The sequence below is a fragment of the Myotis daubentonii genome, chromosome 1 (assembly GCF_963259705.1).
Source record: "Myotis daubentonii chromosome 1, mMyoDau2.1, whole genome shotgun sequence".
NCBI classification, from domain to species: Eukaryota; Metazoa; Chordata; class Mammalia; order Chiroptera; family Vespertilionidae; genus Myotis; species Myotis daubentonii.
The window spans coordinates 226,796,488-226,820,058 of NC_081840.1; the positions used below are offsets into that span (position 1 = coordinate 226,796,488).

Sequence of the window (23,571 nt, forward strand, 5' to 3'; positions counted from 1 at the left end):
TATTGTTTCATGCTCATAATTGACCATGTGATTAAATAAGCACTTAGTTTGGTAATTTTGCTATATGTTTGGCAATGTAAACTTCAGAAGACTATAAACTGAATGGTACTATATTTTCCACTGACAGAAAATAATTTTAAAAACTACAAAAACCTGATTTGTAAAACATTCCACCCTGACTTTCCTGAAGTAACATCATAAAAATACCCGTGTATTACTATTTTCAGAGGTTACTGTGAGTGAAAAAGCAAAGGGATATCAAGCAGTCATGGCAGACAAATGGTTTTTACGTATTTGTCCCTTTGTTTTAATACCACCTGTGCACCGAGACAGCACCGACCCTGGCAGCATTCTCCTCCGCCGGAGAGCTGTACCTGCTTGTACGTAACTGGTTCAGAACCAGGACTGTGGGTCATGTTATTATGGGCATGTCTAGACTTTTGTGAATTTATAAGATAGAAAGTCAAAGTCCCACTGTGAAGGCCTGACTTGGTAAAAGACCTCAGATTGCAGTAAGGTCTGATTCCTAAAACTCTTAACCTCATCTGTTAAACAAGGATTAAAGAACCTGCCCAATTGAGTGAAGACTAGATAATGCAAGTAAAAACATTGAAGACAGTGCCACCGTAAATACTCTGCAAATTAGCATTAGCTTCTATTAGATAACAAGATAGCCTTGTTTTCTTGCTTCTTTCTGAACCAAAGGTTACTACTATCTTTGTCTGAGTGAATAGTGTCAGGCAGCCTAAGACCTCAGCCTTTCCTAAGGAGGGCAGAAAAATTGGAGTGTCTTAATAGCTTGGCTTGAGATAAGGTAGTGTTTGCCCACAGTAAAAATCAGTGACCCAACAATTTCTACTCTGGATGTATTCTATTGAAATATTTGCATTTGTGCAGAAATTGTATATATAAGGGTGTTTTCTGCAGCATTATTTGTACTAACAACAATTATAATTGGAAACAACCTAAAAGTTGATAAAAAGAACAGTAAAACAAACCTTTCACAGGAAGGCAATGGGTTTGCATTGTTTATATTTGCAGTTCATTTCAATATTTATTTCTTATTAATACTAATCTCTAACTTTGCATGTGTGAAACAGTTTCATCAGTTCTTCACCTAGTCTTATTTTCCATAATACCTTAGTAGCACATATCTGGAAAAATAAACTTCTCTTAGAGATTCCACTGCCTGTGTAAGAAGGAATGTTTCTCAATTCACCTGCCCTGCATATGAGTTGCTACTTAAGAATCAATACTCTGCCCCAAATAATTGTCCTTCATTCTCATTTTTGAAACAAATAGGTATGAGGTATGACAATACAACAATCTTTTCCCTCTGCTTCTGAATATTAAACAACTACAAATATATACAATATAAATAATTTCCTCTGTGACTGCAGCACCTCTCTGCAGGAGTGGGGGTAAGCCTACATCAGAGGTCTATAGCATGGCTGCACATTCGAATCACCTGGGGAGAACTGGCTGCATCCCAGACTAATTACAGCAGAATCTCTGGGTGGGACCCAGATGTCAAGGTTTTTTTAGAGCTCCCATGTGACTTTAGTGTGCAGCCAAGGTTCAAAACCACTGAATTAGAGAAATTCTAAGGTTCAAAAAAAATTTCATATGCATATTTGAATAAAAGCAGAGCCCGTTCTCAATATTTTCCCAATATTTTAAGTAACAATGCAAACAAACAAAACACTCTGCATGTAATGAACAGAACTTATGCTATACTTCTTTTCTAAATGGTATGGTTTCGTAATTAAATTAATGACACTTCTAAAGTCCATGGTCTAGTCCAGTGGTTCTCAACCTTGGCTGCACATTATCACCTGGGAAATCTTTTTAAAATCCTGATTTCTGGGCCTCATCCTCCGGAAATTCTGTTTCTTTGTTATAGGGTGGAGCCACAACATTAGTAACAAAGAAACAGAATTTCCAGAGGATGAGGCCCAGAAATCAGGTTTTTAAAAAGATTCCCAGGTGATTCTAATGTGCAGCCAAGGTTGAGGACCACTGGTCTAGTCAATTAGCATTAATCAACTCCCCTGTCCCCCAAATAGTCTTTTATTGTGCAAAACAGTCTCCAAGAAGAAGCTACAAAACACTGTTACACTGGAAAATAAGAACACACTTAAGTTAAAGCTACTAATAAGAATATAAAAAGTTAATTTACCTAATAGTCCTAGTACAGTGGGGCCTTGACTTACGAGTTTAATTCCTTCCGAGACCGAGCTCGTTAAGGAGCTCGTTAACTCAAATTACTTTATCAACTCAATGCAAAAAATCGGCCAAGAGACAGCTGGTATCTCAAAAAACTCGTTAGTCGGGACACTCGGAAGTCAAGGACCCACTGTATATCTCTCATCTGTACTATAAATGTAAAACATGATCATTTTAGAATACTGCTTAGGTTTATATAGAAACAATTCACAGATTTTAGTATGAAATAGATTTGTAAATGAACCACTGAGTTTTGTCCACTCCTTTCCCCTATTTTAGATGGTAATCTGTACTCAGAATTACACAATGGGGCGGCTGGCTTTCAGTTAGCATTTGTAGGACTTCCTAAAAGTTCTTATTGTGATGATCTAACAGTACTACTAAAGAGTAACTGTTTTAAAGTTTAGGACAATTATTTTGTATATGCAGTTTATTTGCATATTTATTATTGTGTACCTTTAGATAAATATGAATACATTTTTATTTTAGACTAGAGGCCCAGTGCATGGATTCGTGCACCGTTGGGGTCTCTCAGCCTGGCCTATGCCCTCTCGCAATCTGGGACCCCTTGGGGATGTCAGAGAGCTGGTTTTGGCCCAATCCCCGAAGGCCAGCCCTCTAGTAGGCATATAAGATCTTTAGTTAATCTCTTCCCACCCTCCCCCCTCCCCCCTCCCCTCTGAGATTCATCAGTCTGTTCCATGTTTCCATGCCTGTGGTTTCTACTCCTGTTTTGAGCTTCTGTCCCCTGGTGGTCAGTGCATGTCATAGCTATCAGCTGGTTTCTTAGGCATATATATATATATATATATATATATATATATATATATATATATATTTCATATATATATATATATATATACATTTCATATATATATACGAAATTCGTGCACAGCGGGGTCCCCTCAGCCCAGCCTGCACCCTCTCAAATCCGGGACCCCGCAGGGGATGTCCAACTGCCAGTTTAGGCCTGATCCCCGGGGATCAGGCCTAAACTGGAAGTCAGACATCCCTCTCACAATCCTGGACTGCTGGCTCCTAATCACTCACCTGCCTGCTGGCTTGGTTGCCCCTAACTGCCCCCACCTGCAGGTCTGATCGCCCCTAACTGCCCCCACTGCCCCCTCCCTGCCGGCCTGGTCACTCCTAACTGCGCCCCCCTGCCAGCCTAATCGCCCCCAACTGCACCCCCCCAGCCAGCCTGGTCACCCCTAATTGCCCACCCCTGCTGGCCTGGTTGCCTCCTACTGGCCCCCATGCCAGCCTGGTCACCCCCAACTGCCCCCCTCTGATGGCCTGGTTGCCCCACACAGCCTGATGCTCAGTCATTTGGTCGTCCCTCACTAACCCCTTGCTGGCCTGGTCGTAGGTAGCCATCTTGTGAGGGTGTGAGGGTTAATTTGCATATTATCTCTTTATTATATCGGATAGACTTTATAACAAATGAAAAATAAGTAGCACTTAAATAGCACTTAGTACCAAGCTCTGTTCTCAGTGCTTCAACATGTGTGAATTTATTTAATCCTCAAAATAACTGTGAGCAAGCCCAGCCAGCATGGCTCTGTGGTTGAGTATCGACCTACAGACCAAGGAGGTCATGGATCGATTCCTAGTCAGGGCACATGCCTGGACTGTGGGCTTGCTCTCCAGTGTGGGGCGTGCAGGAGGTAGCCAATCAATGATTTTCTCTCATCACTAATGTTTCAATCTCTTTCTCTCTCTCCCTTCCTTTATGAAATCAATAAACATATATTAAAACAAATAACTGGGAGGGTCATAATATTACTGTTTTCCATTTCATAAGTGAGGAAAAAGGGACACAAAAGGGTTAATTTGCCCAGAATTACAGAGCAAATAGTGGAAAGGAGACCCCAGGCAATTTGGCTCCAGAATATAACCTCTTAAACCAAGCTCCACCTCTATGGTTAGAAGAATATTAAGACTTTACTGGCTAATAAAAATTTTTAACATGCCTTAAAACGACACTTATATTTTTTATACTATACCTAAAGTTCAAAGTATGTTGAAAACTTTGACATTTCAGAGTATAAAATATTCAATATTTGAATTATATTAACTCATCATTATTATTATCAGCACCTTATCATAGGACAGAAGTGATTTCCGAATTACAACTTACACGTTTATCAATATCACCATGCTGAAGCTGCACAAACCGAGCACTGATGGCAGCAATGTAGCTCTGTTGATTGGAGAAAGCAACTCGACCAGCACCTTTTGGGTATTTTAGCTCAGGATCTGTGTCAATTCCTGCATAACAAACTCCACCATACAGCCGGTCCATGATCATAGCAAGTTCCACTTCAAAAGAAAAAGTAATTTAATGAAATGCGAGAGAACACAGTAAATCAACAACTGTTGAATGCTTTTTTAAAAAGTAAAAGTCAATTGGATAAATAGTTTTGAAAACATTGTAATTAACCTAGTTATTAATAAGTAGAGGCCCGGTGCATGGGTCCCTAGGTCTGGCTGGCAATCAGGGCCTTTTGGGGCAGTCTTACCCAGTCCTGATCAGGGCCAGGATGGCCAGGGCCTGCTGGACTGCGGGAGGGACTGCGGGAGGTTGGCTGTGGGAGCACATGGACTGGTTGACTGGTTGTTCTGGTCACTTAGGCTTTTATATACATAGACTAGTGGCCTGGTGCACAAAATTTATGCATATTAGAAGAGGATTAATTAGAGGAAATATTTTAATATTGCTATTTTCCCTTTCTCTATAATAGAAGTGTCAGAGATGAAAGGAAATTAGTAAAATGTATATGAAAATCTTCCTCCTGTCAGAGTATGGGGCACACCATGGGACCCAGAGTCAGGTCCCTGCCCACCCACATGTGCCTCAAAATTGCGCGAGACCCAGACCTGGCCAGCCACACCCCCGTTGGGCTAGATACAGACCTCGCCAGTCCCACCCTTGTCAAGTCCTGCTGGGCAGGGGTGCAGCCTCAGGTCCCCTGGCCCCGTGCCGGAGTGGGGGGCACGGCCTGAGGTCCCCCAGCCTGGGCCGGGGCACAGGAGGTGCGCTTTGAGGTCTCCCATCAAGCCCCACCAGGTGAGGGACGCGGCCTGAGATCCCCTGTCAAGTCCCGCCAGGAAGAGGGTGTTGCCTGAGGTCCCCTGGCCCAGCAATGGGGTGGGGGTCACACCTTGAGATCCACCGTCAAGCCCTGCTGGGCGGGGGGCGCAGCCTGATGTCCCCCGACTTGGTGCCAGAGAGGGGGGTGTGGCCTGAGGTCCCCCTGTCAAGTCTTGGTGATGGGCATGGCCTGAGGTCCCCCAGCCTGGCGCCAGGGTGGGGGGCACTGCCCGAGGTCGCCTGTCAAGCCCCACTGGGGCGGGGGTGGGGTGGGGAGGAGAGTGCAGCCTCAGGTCCCTGCTGATTGCTCGTTAAGGCTCATTACGGGAACTCAGCCTCTGCTTTGGGTGCAGCTCTCTTGTGTTACGGAACCACCCCCTCCAGCCCCCATGGGTGCCGCCATCTTTGTGGCAGAGTGATGGTCAATTTGCATATTTTTGCATATTCCCTCTTTATTATATAGGATAGGAGAGGAGAGAAGCAAAGCGGGAAGCCAACCATTATAGGCATGTCATTTGGACAGCTTCACCAGAAGCTACAACTTTACACTCCTCAGGAGACTGGACAAAGACAGGTACATGCCCAGTGAAGTTGGGGGACTAGGGAAGGCACTTACTATCAATCATTCCTGGGAGCAGAGGTCACTGGCCAGAATGGGCATGACCACTGCAAGGGGGCAAATTTGGGATATTTAATCCCCTGATCAAAGGAATTCACTCTGTGTTCTTGGTTCCTCTTGCTGCTTTTGGGAATCTTGAGACTTGTGTGACTCTGGGCTTTGGGGCTCTCCTGCATTCACACCACACAATGGACCAATAGACTGCAACTAGTCTGATGCTGAGCGGGACCCAGCTCCAACATGGAAAGGAAACTCTGGACACTGACTCTGCTTCTAGCTTTACCGAAGGGATGTGATTCCACAGAAATGGAAATAAAGCTTTCTACCGCAACTCATCTTCCCATGGGGCTTCCAGAAATGCTTATGCCAGAGGTACCCCCCTTCCACCTAATAACAGTTTAATGGTCTTTTTTTAAACCAATCCTTTCACTTGACACTAGGATCCCAATTGCTCTCACTACAGAAGAATTACTTTAGCAATTCTCCTCTCAACTTTCTGTACCACTGGTTTTTCTCTCTATACTGGGCCTTTCCCAATATACTGCAATTGGTCCCATCTTAAAAATATATATATATCTTAACTCTATTTATTTCTCTATGTGATTGCTTCATTTCTCTGTTCCCCTAATTGCTAAAAAAAGTTTTCTGTACTCCCCAGTCTCTCGCTTCTCTTCTTTGTTCAACCATTCATAATCAAACATTCACCCGATAACTCCACTTTAATTGCTCCTGTCAAGGTCATCTCCCCCACTGTCAAGTTCAATGGTCAATTTACCTGTAAGCAGCATTAAATATATTTTCTCCATCTAGCTCCCAGGATACGTTATTCTACTAATTCTCCTTCTACTTCATTGTAACTCCTTCCTGGCCTTCCCTGCTAGTCCTTCCTCAACTCCTTCAGTTTTCAACATCAGAGCACCCCAGGTTTCAGTCGTCCTTGGACTTCTCTACAATCGTGGCTTTGGTGACTTGATCCTGTGTCATGGCTTTAATTACCACTTGTTTGTTCTTAGCTGCTACATTCCTCTAGTCCAGGCCACCCTCTAGACTCCAGACTCATCCATGCAACTGTCTACTGGACAACTCATTTTGTCAATTTCATAGACACTGCAACACTCAGTGTATTCAAATGACACTCCTGATCTTCCACCATCCCATTAAACCTAACCATTGAGTTTTTGCTGATTCAGTAAGTAAGCAATGGAAAAGATGAAGTTGCCAAGTCATAACTCTTGGCTTCATCTTCTTCCCAACTGTACATGTAATCCTGTGAACCCTATTTTCAAGCCATATCTAGAATTCAATCACCTCACTTCCATCACTAACATCCCGATCCAATTTTCACCTGGATCATGGCAATAGCCTTATCTCTTTGCTTCAGATCTCTCACCCACCCAAAGTTTATTTGCAAAAGAGCAGCAACTGTGAGTCTCTCAAAAAATATACAGGTTTCCCTCCTATCTGAAAGTAGAGGGTTCCCTATGGAAACTTTTGTAAAGGTTAGACTTATTTTTCTCTTTGTATTTCTTTTGGTCAGCCAAAACAGGTACTAGTTTAAATGTAATGTAAGTACTAATGTAAAAGTGAAGTAGCATCAGGTAAATCAGCTTTTGAAAGGCAGAGATACCTGTATTACATACCAATGGCTTAACTGAAATTTCTACTTAGGAGCTCTGAATGGTGCCATAGCTTTCAAAACCAAGACCCAAATCTTCCCTCCAACTGGCTCCTTCTCCAGTGTTCCTTAACTTGTAAAAGGCACCACTACCTATCTAGTGTCTTAAGACTGAAAGCAGAGATGCAACCTTTGCATTCCCTTACAGTAGCTGTTCACTTGACTCTTTCTCTACTACCACCACTAATCCAAGCCACCACTATCTGAATCCTGGACTTTGATAATAGGCAACTAAATCTGTCTACTATCTATTCTCAACTGGGCTCTCCCTCTGTGAGTCATTAAAGTCAACTTTCAAAAGTGCAAATGTGATCATGTTTCCTTCTATTAAAACTCTTCACTGGTTTTCCCTTGCTCTGAGAATAAAGACCAAATTAACCTTTTAAACCTGTCTGTCCAGACTCCTGCTTATTTCTTCAGTCTTCTGTGTCTTTCCACTCACTCCTTATACCCCCAAGTCAGGCACTCTGGGCTTTTTTGGTCCCTCCAATGCATTCTGCTTCCCTCCACTGAAGACCTTTGAATATGCTGTTCCCTTTATCTGATAACTCCTTCTAACCTTCCTGACCACCCCAAACTACTTCTGTGCAATCTTTACAAGTCAGCTCAAATACAAATATATTTAAAACATCAGACTATATCACATTCCCTTGCCATATGTTCTTCTATTCCTTACAATCTTTCCTTGTAGCAGTTATGTTCTATTACTATTTATATGTGAGAATGGTTCTTTAACCTAAATTTCCCATACTGGATGAAGATGCAGTAATGGAAGGCACTAATATACTTTACAGGAGGATATATGGTATCCTAAAATGAGCTTGTACAGCGGGCATTTACATCTATAATTACGTTTCTCTATGACATCTTCCAGTAAATCTCTGGTTCCTGGTTACTGACAACATATGTTCATCACTTACCTAAAGTGCTAATTTTTTTATAAAACAATTAAAAAAAATAAAGGAGCTCGTTAACTCAAAAAAAAAGTGCTAATTTTTTAAATTCCAAATTTCTTCCTTAGATATGAAAATCAATCCACATAAAATAGACAGATCCCAAATTCTCATATCTTAGCAAGTTATGCTTAAGAAGTCAGAAGTATTTGAGTGGATTTTCCTTATGAGTCTGTTTGGAGTTAGCTATTAATATCAATAGATAACTGCTCAATTCTCTAGTTACTTGATGGTTTCAAGAACGGTTCTCAGAATTCTGTAGTTAGCAACTATTGGAGCATGAGGAATCTGCCCGTCACCTGCCCAACACGCCATGTACACAACAGCTACCAAATATTTACTCAACTAATTCATAAATGATTCTTTAAAGCACACAATTTGTTAGTATTCTACTTACCAGCTCTTAGTGGTCTAGGAACACCTCCAACAAAAATTGTTTTCCGGGGATCCAGAGGCTGAGAACCATCCATCACAAAATCACTATCACTTAAATTCCAAGGACGGATCTGAACCTATTACGAAAAGGACATTATTTTATTGGGTCTTATTCGCTTTACAGCTTATGTTGTTTTGCAGCACTGGATTTTTCATTGTTTAAAATTTTGGATAGTAGGATTTAGAAACAAATTATCTAGGAACTATAAATTATTCAAACTGACATGGTGGTTTAATTGTTTTCCACTAACAATCACTTCAAAACGTTTTTGGAAAACTTTATCTTTGTAGCTTAGAGTTCATGTGGTGCTTACTTACAGCTTAGAGTTCATGTGGTGCTTACTTACTGGTTTGTCTTTGATGGTGGGACTGGAAACACACAGATAGAGTTTTCCATCTTCTTCAATGCAAGCGTCAATCAGTGCCTGAACTGAGCTCTCTTCTTGAAAGAGAAGGAACGCATAGCCTGTAATAATTATGAGCAATGAGGCAATATGTTAAGGTAAGTGATTGCACCCCAAATTTCATTACTGTTTAGAAAATATAAGTTTTGTTAAAGGAAAAATCTTATAAATAGAGGTAGCATCATTATATTTTCTATAGAACACAATATACTATTGGAATGCCCATGAAAAAATATACTCAGTAAATTAGCTACTTTATATGCAGCACTTACTATTAAGTACTGTGCTAAACGTTTTACATTAACTATTTTATTTGATGCTCACAAGTCTGTGAAACATTATTCCCACTTTATAGAGAAAACACTGAGGTATCAAGTGGTTAATTACTTGTTGGACATCAGTCATATAAGCAAGTAACTGGCTGAATAATTTCAAATTCTGGTCTGTCCCATTCTTTTTCTAGTAGTGATACCTCCTTCTCAAACCATCTGGAATGATTAATCAGTTGAAAATATTAGGGCCTGAAGTTTCCTATAAATGCCTTTAGGGTATGAAGATCTAGAGCACACTTTTGGACTACAGAACACTTGGAAAGGCCCAGGAATTTCCATACACAGAGAGAAAATTCCCCAGGCAACTTGACAACTTTCACATGATACTAAAAAACTATCTTAAGGAGGCTGGAATAAAACCGGTTCCTTCAGGGTGGGTCAGAACTTTTAAATCAAGTCTCAACTTGGACAAACAATTTTTCAGTCTAGAGACTATTTAGACTTGTAAATCCAAGCTCTTGCTTAAATTCCTCTTTCACTGGGAAATATGCACTTCCTCCTTTCCTTGGGATACCAACTGTCAATCTTTAATCAGCCATGCATCCAGCAGGCAAAGCAGACTTCGTTATAAAACGGCATCAGCATTTACATTCCTGGTTTACTACTTTGTGATTTTCCCAGCAGTTGATAGCTATGAATGATCTAAAAACATCCCTTTCCTTGACAAGATTCCTGTGCAAACAAACATGGAGACTGCCACCCAGTTCTAATATGAAGAAGCCATCAAGCAGTCCATGCACATCTGTTCCAATAAACAAAGGGAAGCATGAGGTCATGTTTTACATAGAAATCAAAAACATTGCTTGCTGCCAACAATGGCTTTTACTGCCACAAAGGTCTAATGTGACACATAAGTACTTCATTTTAATAAAATTACATTACTCGATTGCATAAATAAGACATCAAACGGACCCACACAAATAGAAATTTCCAAAGCTACAATTATGCAAGATTAAGAAATGCATTTTAGAACTATTTTAATTACTAGAAGCAATTTAAATATGGTTGAAAAATTTTTTAAAAATAAAGACTGGTTTTCTTTAAGTGAAAGCTTTAATTTTGATACAAAGCTGAGCATTTGAGAAATATAACTGTTTTATAATAATAAAGAGAATATAAGGCTAATTTAGTAAAACAATATTTAAATTCAATATTTTAATGCTGCTTATGTTTTGTGATATTATTTTTTGATATAAATTATTTTCACAGTACTTAATTTTAAAACAATATTTTAAATTCAAAATTTTTAATAGTGTTTAATTATTTTTGTGATTATTAGGGAAGAAATGTTTATATTACAAAAATTAATTAAGCAAACATGGCAAATAAACTATGATCTAGCTAAGGAAAGCCATTAAAGATGAAAATACTCTTACCAAAAACAAACCATCTATGGTTCTCTAGAATATATTAGAGTAAGCTAATATTCACATAGGTGAACCTCATATACTGCAAAGTGAAACATACATACATGTGTGGCTCAGTATCCAGGACTCAAGTCACTGCCTTAATTATATGTTAGCTTCACAAACTGGATGCTTCTACAACCAGTGTTTTCCAAACCATGAAAAATTATGAATTACAGGAATGATAAAAATGCTTGAAAGAACAAGGTGTGGGAATACTGGTCTTTGGCAATGGCTACAATTACCTATAATTATACAAAAAAAAACAAAAACCCAAAACTATGATTTGCCATACTAATATATATATTTTTTGTTGTAAGTTTGAGAAAATCAACTGACAACCACCTCAAAAGCCACAATAACAGCCCTGGCTGTTGTTGCTCAGTAGGTTGAGCATCAACCCTTTACACTGAAAGGATGCCAGTTTGATTCCCTGTCAGTGTACATGCACGGGTGGCGGTCTCGGTCACCCATAGGGAACGTGCAGAAGGTAGCTGATTGACGTTGCTCTCTCACATCAATGTTTCTCTCTCACTCGCACCCTTCTTTCTCTCTCTCTCTCTCTCTCTCTCTCTAAAAAATCAATAAAAATATTAAAAACACACATAGTAACAATGACAACAGTCACAAAGACAGCAAGTATTCTGTTTCATTAAATTTGTGCCAACCTATTTTCCTAGGCTTATAGTTCACCATTCCCTTAAAAGAATATGAGATTCATGTAAAAAATGTTTATGTCTCCACAAAAACCAATCCTAATTCCTTTTTAAAATTGTATTTCAATTCCTACCTGGAACTCTGTTCAACAACTGTTTATCTAAGTTGCAAAGCACCTTTTAGATTTAGCTCAGTTTTAATAGAAAATAAAACACAAAGTAATTTATATTCTCTTTTGCTTATATATAATTGATTCCCTAGCAAATATCAGCAATAAAAACCCTTACCTTTTGGTGGAAAATAGGACTTGCTTTCTGCTTTATGAGGCCAATCTACTACCAGAGGCCCAAATCTTCTGAAGCTAGCAGTAATTTCATCTTAGGAAAGTATAATAATATGCATTAGGAATTAGTTTAATAATTCATTCTAAAACCCCATATTTTATAAGTTACTTTAAATATTTAACATTGAAAGTACCAAATGGCCTAAAATAAGCTAGAATATAAATACTAAAAACATGTTCAATATCCTTATTAAAATTATTCATAAAAATAGACATTCTGTCCAAATAAATTCATTTTAAAGTAGCACACTTATCAGAAAAATCAACATAAAATTATGTGGATAATAATGAATATACAGACTACCAATCCTTAAATATCATTGGCTTGAAAAACATGCCAACATTATGTTAAATTAAATAAAGAGATCAATTACTTCTTGACAAGTAAAATCTTGTAGAAAAAAGAATGCTGAAACAAGATGTGAAAAATCTATAATACTCATAAAATATACTACAGTCTGACACAGGTCAGGTAGTTTCATTGAAACACATATAGGCCAAATCCAATATATGCTCCAGGTAATTTCAGGCCATAGAAATCTTATTACATTGATTAATACACAGAATAATCTATTAGTTGTGAAAGAGAATAGCACCAAATCATCAACTTACCTTCATCAATATCTGGAGGGAGACCACCAACAAAAACTTTTCGAGAGAAGCGTTCTATTCGCTCTCCATTTTGATGAGCTGAGTAACACGTGGGTGAGTTTAAAACCCCAACTTGATCATTGTGACCATCATCCAGCAAGCCATCATCGATTGGGAAGAGGGAAGAACGACCTAAAATATAAGAACAAATATAACTTGAATCTCAGATCTGAAAAAAGAGTAAAAACAGCAATGACAAATTCAAAGACTTAACAATGAAGGTGACATATGCATAAAAGTGTAAGGAAATTCAGATAGTTTGAGGTTTTAATTAGTTAGATTCAAGAGAGAAGCAGTCTGAGAAATGACTTAGAAATAAACAGTAATATAACAATTAAACCACAAACACTAGATCACTTCAAATTTTTATGGAAAGCAACAAGAATCTAATGTATGAGGATGGTCAGACTGGATATGTAACTGGAAGAACTTTTAGAAACTGGTAGCAGAAAGAAAATGACTAACTAGATCAGAGGACATAAAAAACCACTTGCAGATTACAGGAAGGGCAAAGGCATCAAGCATTACTTGCATATCATGTCTTGAATTAATTATACTTGTCAATTATATGAAAGGATAGGCAGGGCTTCTGCACATGTGCAAAACAGAAAGCCACTCCCTCTGGAATTGGTTCCGCAGCTGAGCTGGCCCTTTGGGAGTGCACCCTATTAGAGGGCACATCCTCTGCAGCAATCATGATGAGCTAGACCATGTGGGGACAAAGAAATACAAGTGACCTGATAAAAACACTCCCTGCTCTCCAGGAATGTACATCAGAAAAGATAAGAACTCTGTATGCAACTGGGGCATATATCCAAATGAAAACTTCCCAATGCTTCAGAAGTATGGTGAAGGGAGGGAGTAGTCTAAGCTTATAAATGGTAATTTCTTAAATCCTCAAGTGAAACTGAATAGCATCTGTGGTGAACTTGGAAAGGTCGCAGTGCTTACTGAGAGCATTAGAAAGGACAGAATTTTTAAAAGTAAAAATATTGCCCTAACCGGTTTGGTTCAGTGGATAGAGCGTCAGCCTGTGGAATCAAGGGTCCCAGGTTCGATTCCGGTCAAGGGCATGTACCTTGGTTGCAGGCACATCCCTAGTAGGGGGTGTGCAGGAGGCAGCTGATCAATGTTTCTCTCTCATCGATATTTGTAATTTTCTATCCTCCCTCCTCTTCGTAAAAAATCAATAAAATATATTTTAAAAAATAAATAAAAGTAAAACTATTTGTAGGGGCATGGTTTTGAGTACATTTTTCAAGTGGGAGAAAAAAACATAAGATAAAGTAGGAAAAATAAATTTGAGAAGTAGAGTAGTCAAGCTGGAAAAGCACTTTGAGGTGAGAGTACTCATCCTTGAATGCCAGTTTAAAGGAGATATTTCATTTAGTAGGTGAAGGATACAGGGGTTCAAGCAAGATGATAACTTTTTTCTTGTTCTTTAGTAAGACTTATCTTAACAAGTATTTGCTATCAGAAATAAGGACTAATAGAAAGCAAATGTCAATATTTTTTGTGAACAATGGAAAGAAAGCTCTTCAAAATGAGCTATTTTACTTTACAAAATGAACCTCATCAAGATCTATTAAAAACAATATTAATTGTAATTAAATGGTTCAACATTCTAAGGTTGGACTTTAAATAATTCTATATTTAAAAAAGGAATAATATAAGGTAGAGAAACAACATGTACGCTAATTTTTGATTAAAAATGACAGATCCAAATGTTATACGTATTTCCGATATGATAATACTTTGAAAATTATTTCACTTTAACATACATACAAATTTAGCAGTCCCATGAATACAACAAAGTCTTTCTAACGTATTTTTATCATAAGAAAAAATGTAGATCATTAATATTTAGGGTTCAAGAATGCATTGACGAAGGAAATCACTAGATAAGCAATGTCAGATAGAGGGGTGACTCAAAATGACACTTTTTATGCTAATTATGATACTATAAGTATAAAACTACATTGACAATTATTCCATACTGCTAACTATAATAATGTTCTAACTATAATAAATAAAATATTATAGTTAATAAATAGTAAATATCTATATTCTATTAACCAGAACAAAAGATATAATAAAAAGCTAAGAACATTCACATACTAGCCATACTAAGAATCTTCATTGCTAAAAATTAATAACTGCTTTCTTTCTAAAGCCATAAAAAAAAACTATATTTAAAAGAGAAGTTAGCTGAGTAAATACCACTAACAAAAATATCACTTTTTGCCTTGCCAATTATCCTTTCATATAACCCAAGTTAATTTGATTATAAAAGGGAACCACTAAATAATTATTCATGTCTTCCATATGCAGTATATTTTAAACATATTTTCCAAGAATTATACACACATATATTTAGTACATGAAAATGGCTGGTGATAAAGGTAAAATCGTATGTGCTTAGAGAAGTAGAATTTGTTTAAAATTTGATTTGGACTAAAATATTTACAATAGTTTTCAACCAAAATTAAATTACCTTTCTTCTTTTTCACTCTGAAACTAGGATACGTTTTCAGGTTTTTACACCCGAAAGAGTGAAACTGAACAATAATAAAAGCACAATATAAAATCTGTGGGATGTAGCAAAGCTACATATGTAGAGAAAAATCTGCATACTTAGCAGAAAATTTAGTTTTAAATGCATATTAGAGAACAAAAAATATTTAAAGTAATCCTAGTTTATGCCATAAAAAGAAAAATAGCAAATTAAAAACAAAAAGAATAAAAGGAAAAGAAATGCAAAAAAAATGACATAAAAAAGACTAACAGCCCCTAACTGGTTTGGCTCAGTGGACATAGCGTCGGCCTGCGGACTAAAGGGTCCCAGGTTAAATGCCAGTCAAGGGCACATGCCCAGGTTGCAGGCTCGATCCCCAGTGTGGAGTGTGCAGGAGGCAGCCAATCAATGATTCTCTTGCATCATTGATGTTTCTATCTTTCTCTCCCCTCTTCCTTCCTCTCTGAAATCAATAAAAATATATTTAGACTAACAGAAAGATAACCAATAACTTATCAAATTTATATATCCCTAAGTTCAAGAAAGAAAACTCAAATTACAAATATTAGGTATGAAAAAGGGGACATTAATCAATATAATCTATGAACATTAAAAGGCTAAAATGGAAATATTATAAGCAACTATGCTAATAAATTCAACTAGAGGAAAGAAATTCGTTAAACAAATAAGCTTTGAAAATTGACACAAGAACGCACGCACACACACAAAATATATAGATACAGAATTGAATAAACTTTTGTTCTTTAAAATTCTGATTCATTCACTACTAAAACCATCTAGGGCTAAAGCTTTTTTTGTAGGAAGTTTGTTTTTAAGTATTTTAAATATTTCATATTTTTAATAAATGTAGGACTATTCACACACATGCATGTGTATAAACATACTGTACACACAAATAAAAGGCAGATCAAAGTTTTGCAATAGGAAAAGATAGAAACAGAAAATATAACAATAAACATAATGTAATATGAGATTAGTTATAACTAAGATTACACTGAGCTTCTAACTCTGACTGTGGTGATTATGCTAATAATATGCCTAAACATTAATACTTATATTTGACTTTTCATATTTTTAGTCTTATTCTGGAAGCCCAGAATAAAGACATTTCCCAACATATCAATGGGTAAGGCAGGAAAGAAAAAAACATTTGCACAATTATTCAATTTATAGCTTGAAGCATGGTTCTTTGCTCTCAATGTATTATCCTGCTCTTTTATTTAATAAAAGTTGTTCTAAAAATAAAAACAAGACAAATTATATGAATTAAGTATGAATAGGAATATTCACCCCATCTTAAAAGATCCAGAGATCATTCTATTAGGTAGATAATCCACTACTGTGATTTTTATTTAATAGGCAAGGATAAAAAGACTATCAAAGCAAAAGGAGTAGGTCCAGGACTGATCTCTCTCAAACATCATCTGCTTAATCAGATATAATTACTTATCAAATCAAGCATGTTTCTCCAAAGAACTTCGAATGAAATTATAAGGTACATTCATCACTTTAAAATATTTTGCCCCATTAATAGGTTTGTTCTTTTCTCATAGAGGATGTAATAAGATATGCAAACTGAATAGAAAGGGGGAAAATGAGTAAAAAATAGGAAGAGAACCAGGTTACTTCTAGACCTTTCTGAGTCATTCCTTTGTGTGTGTTTTTTTATATTATGGTATAAAATATTTTCAAATTCATATCAAATCTACCAATAACTATTTCTAATGGGCATTCTTTTCATCTGACCATAAAAATAAAAATTTTAAAGAAGACTTCTACTATTCACAGAATATCAACTAAAAAAAAATTACTGAATGCCATATAATTTGAGAGGAAAATTCAGGCATTATATCCTCCCATAAGCTAAGTAAGTGTGACAACTATCACTTCTGTCCCAAAGAAAGCTTCTACTTAAAACATGAGAGAGTTCTTTCTTCCAATACTGGAGGCAGCTTGAAAGCAGAGGAAATCTTTATAGGTCTCAGAGGATACAGATATTTAGGAGTAGCAGCAAGTTCCTATCTAAAAGCAGAAACTGTTGCTTTTCCTTAATATTATAACCATAGTCTACAATTACAGAACTGAGATGAAAGAAAACAACTAACATGATAGTCTGTTAACTTCCTCCTAAGAACTTCCTAGGTCATGACATTTACACTGGCATATGCCTAATAAGACTAAACATAAATTGTTAAGGCTAATTAGATAAAAAGTATATAATAAGAAAATAATCCTAAATTGCTCTATAGTTTCAAAAATACTTTAAAATCACAGGTTGGTAAGTGGATCTTTTTGCAAGAGAACTGAAGGTCCATATTAAAACGGCACAGTGAAATGAGACAGTCCATAGATATGAAAATAGACACTAAAATTCTAAACTTTCCCTCTCCTCAGTTGCTAATAACAATCTTCAGAAAGTTATTTAGGTTGTTTTCTATAGCTCTAATTTTTTAGATAGAAAACTAAAGAACCAAAATATTCAGTCAAGCATTTGAAGCTTCAGATTCCAAAAATGATGTTAAATTCACACAAAGTAAAATATAAAACTATAAATCCTACTTAAGAATTCAAAATACCAGTTTCTGTTCTCAGTGGTGGCAAATAGTTTTTCTTGTTTGTTTTCAAAGCACATGCACTCATGACTAGATAAAAAGAAACTGAAGCACTCACACACATGTAATATTTATGAAAAGGCACTAGTATTGTCTATTCTCCATTGCTCAAGGGGGATTTTAGGGGTCAAGGAAAATCCTTTCTATTTAGTTTGCACTTTTAACAACTATGTAAATATCATGATCATCGCTCACTTTAAGAATAATGTAGTAGTATAAAGTTACTTTTACTACTTCTCCTGACAAAGACATTTTTCCCTCTCAAATTCTGCATATGAAAAAAAAAAGGCCAAGTTTAAGCCACAGAAACTGTCAGCTGCTTTCCTAGAATGTTTATTAGTCCAGCATCACACAGTTGTAGCTTTTTCCTTAAGATAATAAGAACCCTGAAGGGAAGACTACTGTGTGTGTGTGTGTGTGTGTGTGTGTGTGTGTGTGTGTGTGTGTGTGTGTGTGTGAGAGAGAGAGAGAGAGAGAGAGAAAGAGAAAGAGAGAGAGAGAGAGAGAGAGAGAGAGAGAGAGAGAGAGAGGGGAGGGAGAGGGAAGAAGTTTTGTGTGTTAGAAGGAAGGGAGGAGTGTGTGGGGGAGGATTATATTCTTAGAAGACAGAGAATATTAGCAACATGATTTCTATATATCAGTGTCAATTTGTTATTTTCAACTGGGTCAAACATTAAAATAATAAACTTGATACATAAATCATATACCATAGCTTAGGTAATCAGTTATAGATTTAGAGTAGAAAAATCATATTGCATGTCATCTTCACTAGTATGTATTAAACATATTTCTTAAACTATAAATGACAGCTTTATTTTAAAAGATAAAATAACTTTAAAAAGAGTTAAAATCTGGACAGTTTAAAAGGGATACTTTTATTAAATAACCTGATTAGTATGAAATGTTCTTTAAAGGTTAAGAGATTTAGATTGGAAACTTTGATAAGTGCTCAAATCAAAATACAATTCTTCTGTGAGTTTTCAGACATCGCATAAGAAATCTGTGATAATTAATACATTGATCAGTAAAACCCAATTAGAAACATTTATACCATAGCAAACAGAAATGAATTACCTCGTCTTCTCCCATAACTCCTTGCTGCATGTAAACAAAGGACAAATTGTAAAATGTCAGAACTAAAAATAAGCCCACATATACAAATATTTGTGATATGAAAAGTTGTGTGGGCATCTGAAAAATTAGTGCTACTTTGTTTTCAAAGCTACCATAATACCAATATATAACATATGCATGATGTTTTACCATTTACAGAGCACTTTTATTATATATCTCACCTGAACTGTATAAAAACTGTGAAATTAAAAGGAAATATACATTTTATTCTCATTTATGTTAAAATTCACGAATAAGTATTTGTCTCATGAGAGCAAGATAGGAATATGTAACACTTAAACAGCTAAACAGTTAAACAGCATCACAGTTAAACAGCATCACAAATAATTTTCCCAATGAATGGCAACAATTTGAATTAAATCTTCATTTTCCTACTTATTATATATAGCATATATAGTCCAACAAATAATTATTCAGATTCAATTCACATTATACCAAACCCTGCTTGGAAAAAGTACTGAAGACACAGTAAAGAAATCAATCCATATTCAAACTTGCTTAGTTGAAGAAATTATCAATGACATACTATAGCTAATAATGTTTCCTATTCTTTTAGTACATTTTATACAGCTCTTTAAAGTGTTTATGTCTTTACATCTGAGATAATAGGGATTCAGATACAAACTATTATTGGTATTATCATAGAATAGTAGGTATGTTAAATATTGTAAAGTATAAATTAGTAAGACATTTTAATCTGTGACTAGCAGTTTATATAATTCCTTCTGAAGAAAAAAATATTGCAATTTATTTTTCATAAGAAACTACCAGTTAGATAAAATTCACAACTCGTTTTTAAATAACTCCCCACCCCCCAAATTTGAGTATACAGCAAGTACTTTTACCCTGAAATTGATATATAGAACCAAGGCAGTAAACAAAAAATGACTGTTGAATTTCAGATCTTATTTCATGCTCACAGTGTCTTAGGCCTGGGAAAAATTGATGTTGAATAAATCTCAAATCGAGATATATATTACAGTTATCAAAAATGTCTCCTTAAAAGTATAAAACTTAAAGACCAAAAGAAAACATTTCATCTCATTAAATATATTCTACTAGAGGCCCGGTGCATGAATTCATGCATTGGGGGGGGCGGGGGTAGATGGACCATGGAGGTTGGCTGGCCAGGGGAGGTTGAGACTGTAAGAGGGATGAAGGGGGGTTGGCTAGCCAGGGGAGGGACTGTGGGAGGTTGGCCACTGGCACCAAGAAGGAAGCCGGCTCTTGGACCCCCTGGGAAAGGGGCTGCATCCACTGCCAGCCAACCCTGGTTTCCTGTCCCAGCCCGGGCCCCAGGGCCCCAGTGGGGTAGGGAGAGGAAGCAATGGTTGCTGGGCCAGGTGCGGAAGAAACAGACGCAGGTCGGGTACACCACTGCTGGCGCCCTGCCACCACAGGGTTTCCCGCCTCCCCCCCTCCACTTCCCTCACTGCCACACCCACCACCATGGCAGGCTGGTGGCCCCCAGGGAAGTGAGAGGACTGGAGCAAGACAAACTCTTGTGTTGAGCGCTGCCTTTCAATAGATTGCAGCAAGGAGCTGCTCTGCTACATATGAAACCCTGACCCAAGCAGGTCTCTATGAATGATTTAGCGCCAGGGGCCGATCGGTATTATCATATTGGTATTATCATAGAATAGTAGGTATGCTAAATCTTGTAAAAGTATAAATTAGTAAGGGGGGAGGGGCCATGGGAGGTTGGCTGTGGGAGCACAATGACCACCGGGGGAAGCTCCTGCACTGAGTGTCTGCCTCCTGGTAGTAAGTGAGCATCATAGCGACTGGTTGACCGGTCGTTCCTGTCATTGGGTCATAATGGTCACTTAGGCTTTTATATATATACTAGAGGCCCAGTGCACAAAATTCTGTGCACTTGGGGGGGTCCCTCAGCCTGGCCTGTGCCCTCTCACAGTCTGGGACCCCTCGGGGGATAACCTCCTGCTGGCTTAGGCCCGCTCCCCGGGGAATTGGGCCTAAGCTGGCAGTCAGACATCCCTCTGGCAGCACAGGAGCCCTTGGGGGATGTCCACTTTCCAGAAGGGAGCAAGCCTAAGCTGCTCCTTAGCGATGCTGAGGAGACAGGAGAGGCTCCCACCACCACCGCTGTACTGGCAGCCGTCAGCCTGGCTTGTGGCTGAGCAGAGCGCCCCCTGTGGGAGCGCACTGACCAGGGGGCAGCTCCTGCATTGAGTGTCTGTCCCCTGGTGGTCAGTGTGTGTTATAGTGACCAGTCATTCCCAGTCGTTCTGCTGTTAGGGTCAATTTGCATACTACTCTTTTATTATATAGGACAGAGGCCTGGTGCATGGGTAGGGGCTGGCTGGTTTGCCCTGAAGGGTGTTCCGGATCAGGGTGGGAGTCCCGCTGGGGTGCCTAGCCAGCCAGCCTGGGTGAGGGGCTGAGGGCCAATTTCAGACTGGCCACACGCCCTTCAAGGAGGGGGTCCTGCTGGGGTGCCTGGCCAGCCTGGGTGAGTGGCTAATGGCTGTTTGCAGGTTGGCCACAGCCCCTTCAGGGTGGGGATCTCCGCTGGGGTGCCTGGCCAGCCTGGGTGAGGGGCTGATGACTGTTTGCAGGTTGGCCAAGCCCCCCAGCAGGGACCCTCACCCCATGAGGGTGTGGCCAGCCTGGGTAAGGGGCTGGTGGTTGTTTTCAGGCTGGCCACGGCCTCCAGCCACCCAAGCTCCCAGTGTAGGCTGGCTGGAAGCAGGTATCTGGGATTTATTTATCTTCTATAATTGAAACTTTGTTGCCTTGAGCTGAGGACACAGCCGGCCAGGGCAGGCGGGAACCTTGGCTTCCTCCATCGCGGGGTAACCAAGCCTCCTGCTTGCTCCAGCTCTGTGGCTGCTGGCCACCATCTTGGTTGGGTTAATTTGCATATAGTTGCTCTGATTGGCTGGTGAGCATGGCTTGGGTGTAGTGGAAGTGCGGTCAATTTGCATGTTTCTGTTTTATTAGAATATGTGTGTGTGTGTGTATGTATATACATATATATATATTACTGAAGTTTTCAAAATGCATTTTAAGACATTGTATGCGGGAAACATATTTATATGTTCTACCAGTGTAGTAGAGCGCGGGACACGTATTAATACATTTTTTATAGACTAGCGGTAGAATGCGGGTAATGTATAAATACGTAAACTAAAGTTATCGTAATTTTACTGACTGTTGCCATTTGTGCAAAAAATTAGCAAAAATGGCCCGCGCCACCTGTTAGCGCGGGATAAAAACTACCCACAAACAATGTGTTAAATTTTCGACCAAGGCTTTAATATAAGGTATCTATAAGGTGAGAATATAGCATTAGTTCCCTTGTAATAAAAAGGGAACAAATAAATTTGTCAACTACCTTAGTCATTTACAGTTCAAGAAATAAGTAAAAAAATATATAAGGTTTACATCAGTCTTTTATGGAAAATAACTTCATTTGCAAATCTGTCATTCTACTATCTTTATCCTATATAATAAAGAGGTAATATGCAAATTGACTGTCACACCCTTGCACAAGATGGCCACCCCCATATGGTCAAAGATGGCCACACCCATGTGGTCACAAGATGGGCACCACAAGATGGCCGGCAGGGGAGGGCAGTTGGGAGGGACCAGGCCTGAAGGAGAGGGCAGTTGGGGGTGACCAGGACTGCAGGGGGGGGTAGTTGGCAGGGACCAGGCCTGCAGGGGAGGGCAGTTGGGAGCAACTGTACCTGCAGGGGAGGGCATTTATATAGCAAATAAAACTATTCTCAAGTTTGAGTCACATTACAAATTTTGATGAAGTTCATAATCTGGCACCTAATTCTTAACTTACTGAAAATTATTGATACCATAACCAGTTTATGTTCTTAGCTGAAGCTGCTCAATACTAAAACAGTGAATAAAAATACAAGTGTTCACAGCACCTTAGATTTCATCTCATTCCTGGGCTTGAACACAATTATTTAGAAAATTTCTCCAACTATCTCAATACTGAGGAATTTTAGAATCCTATACAGTTATTCCACTTGTTTTTTGGACAACTCTCAGATTCCAAGTCTCTTCATTACCAAAAATAAAACTGACTGCACATGGAGTTAAACCATGTGAAACATTTCCTATTCCTTGTCATGGAAATAACCAATCTGCTGCCATCACCCAAAACAATGATGGGTGTATGCATTTCCTACCAATGTTTCTACATGAATTTCTGGGGTATATTCTGCTATAACTTTATCAGAAAACCCTAGGGAGAAAAAATTCAGTAAATTACTATTTATTATGTTTTTAAAAAGTCTTCTTTAAACAATATACCCTTCCAATCTCATTTATCATATGATTTAGAAAAAAGTGTGTACTTTTTTTAAGTATTAAAAACTGTATTTAGAACATACAATTTCAGGTACATTATAAAAATACTTTATACAAAAACGGGGAATTGGCTATTTAAAATACATGTATAAATATGTATTTTTGTGTGTATACACATGAATGTTAAAATTATATTATGTA

General features: G+C 38.1%; 1 protein-coding gene across 11 annotated transcripts in view; it reads right to left on the minus strand.

Moving 5' to 3' along the window:
• Positions 1 to 23,571, minus strand: part of CPEB2 (cytoplasmic polyadenylation element binding protein 2) — a 65,783-nt gene that overhangs the window by 4,155 nt on the left and 38,057 nt on the right. For 6 of the 11 annotated variants that reach the window (XM_059675509.1, XM_059675445.1, XM_059675436.1 and 3 more), the window contains 6 exons: positions 19,018 to 19,041; positions 12,757 to 12,927; positions 12,089 to 12,178; positions 9,350 to 9,468; positions 8,965 to 9,079; positions 4,367 to 4,548 (listed from right to left, as the gene is read on the minus strand). In XM_059675509.1, the coding sequence (XP_059531492.1) occupies positions 4,367 to 4,548; positions 8,965 to 9,079; positions 9,350 to 9,468; positions 12,089 to 12,178; positions 12,757 to 12,927; positions 19,018 to 19,041 (701 nt within the window). The remainder of the gene's footprint in view (positions 1 to 4,366; positions 4,549 to 8,964; positions 9,080 to 9,349; positions 9,469 to 12,088; positions 12,179 to 12,756; positions 12,928 to 19,017; positions 19,042 to 23,571) is intronic. The other 5 variants (XM_059675461.1, XM_059675494.1, XM_059675455.1 and 2 more) reach the window with 2 other exon arrangements.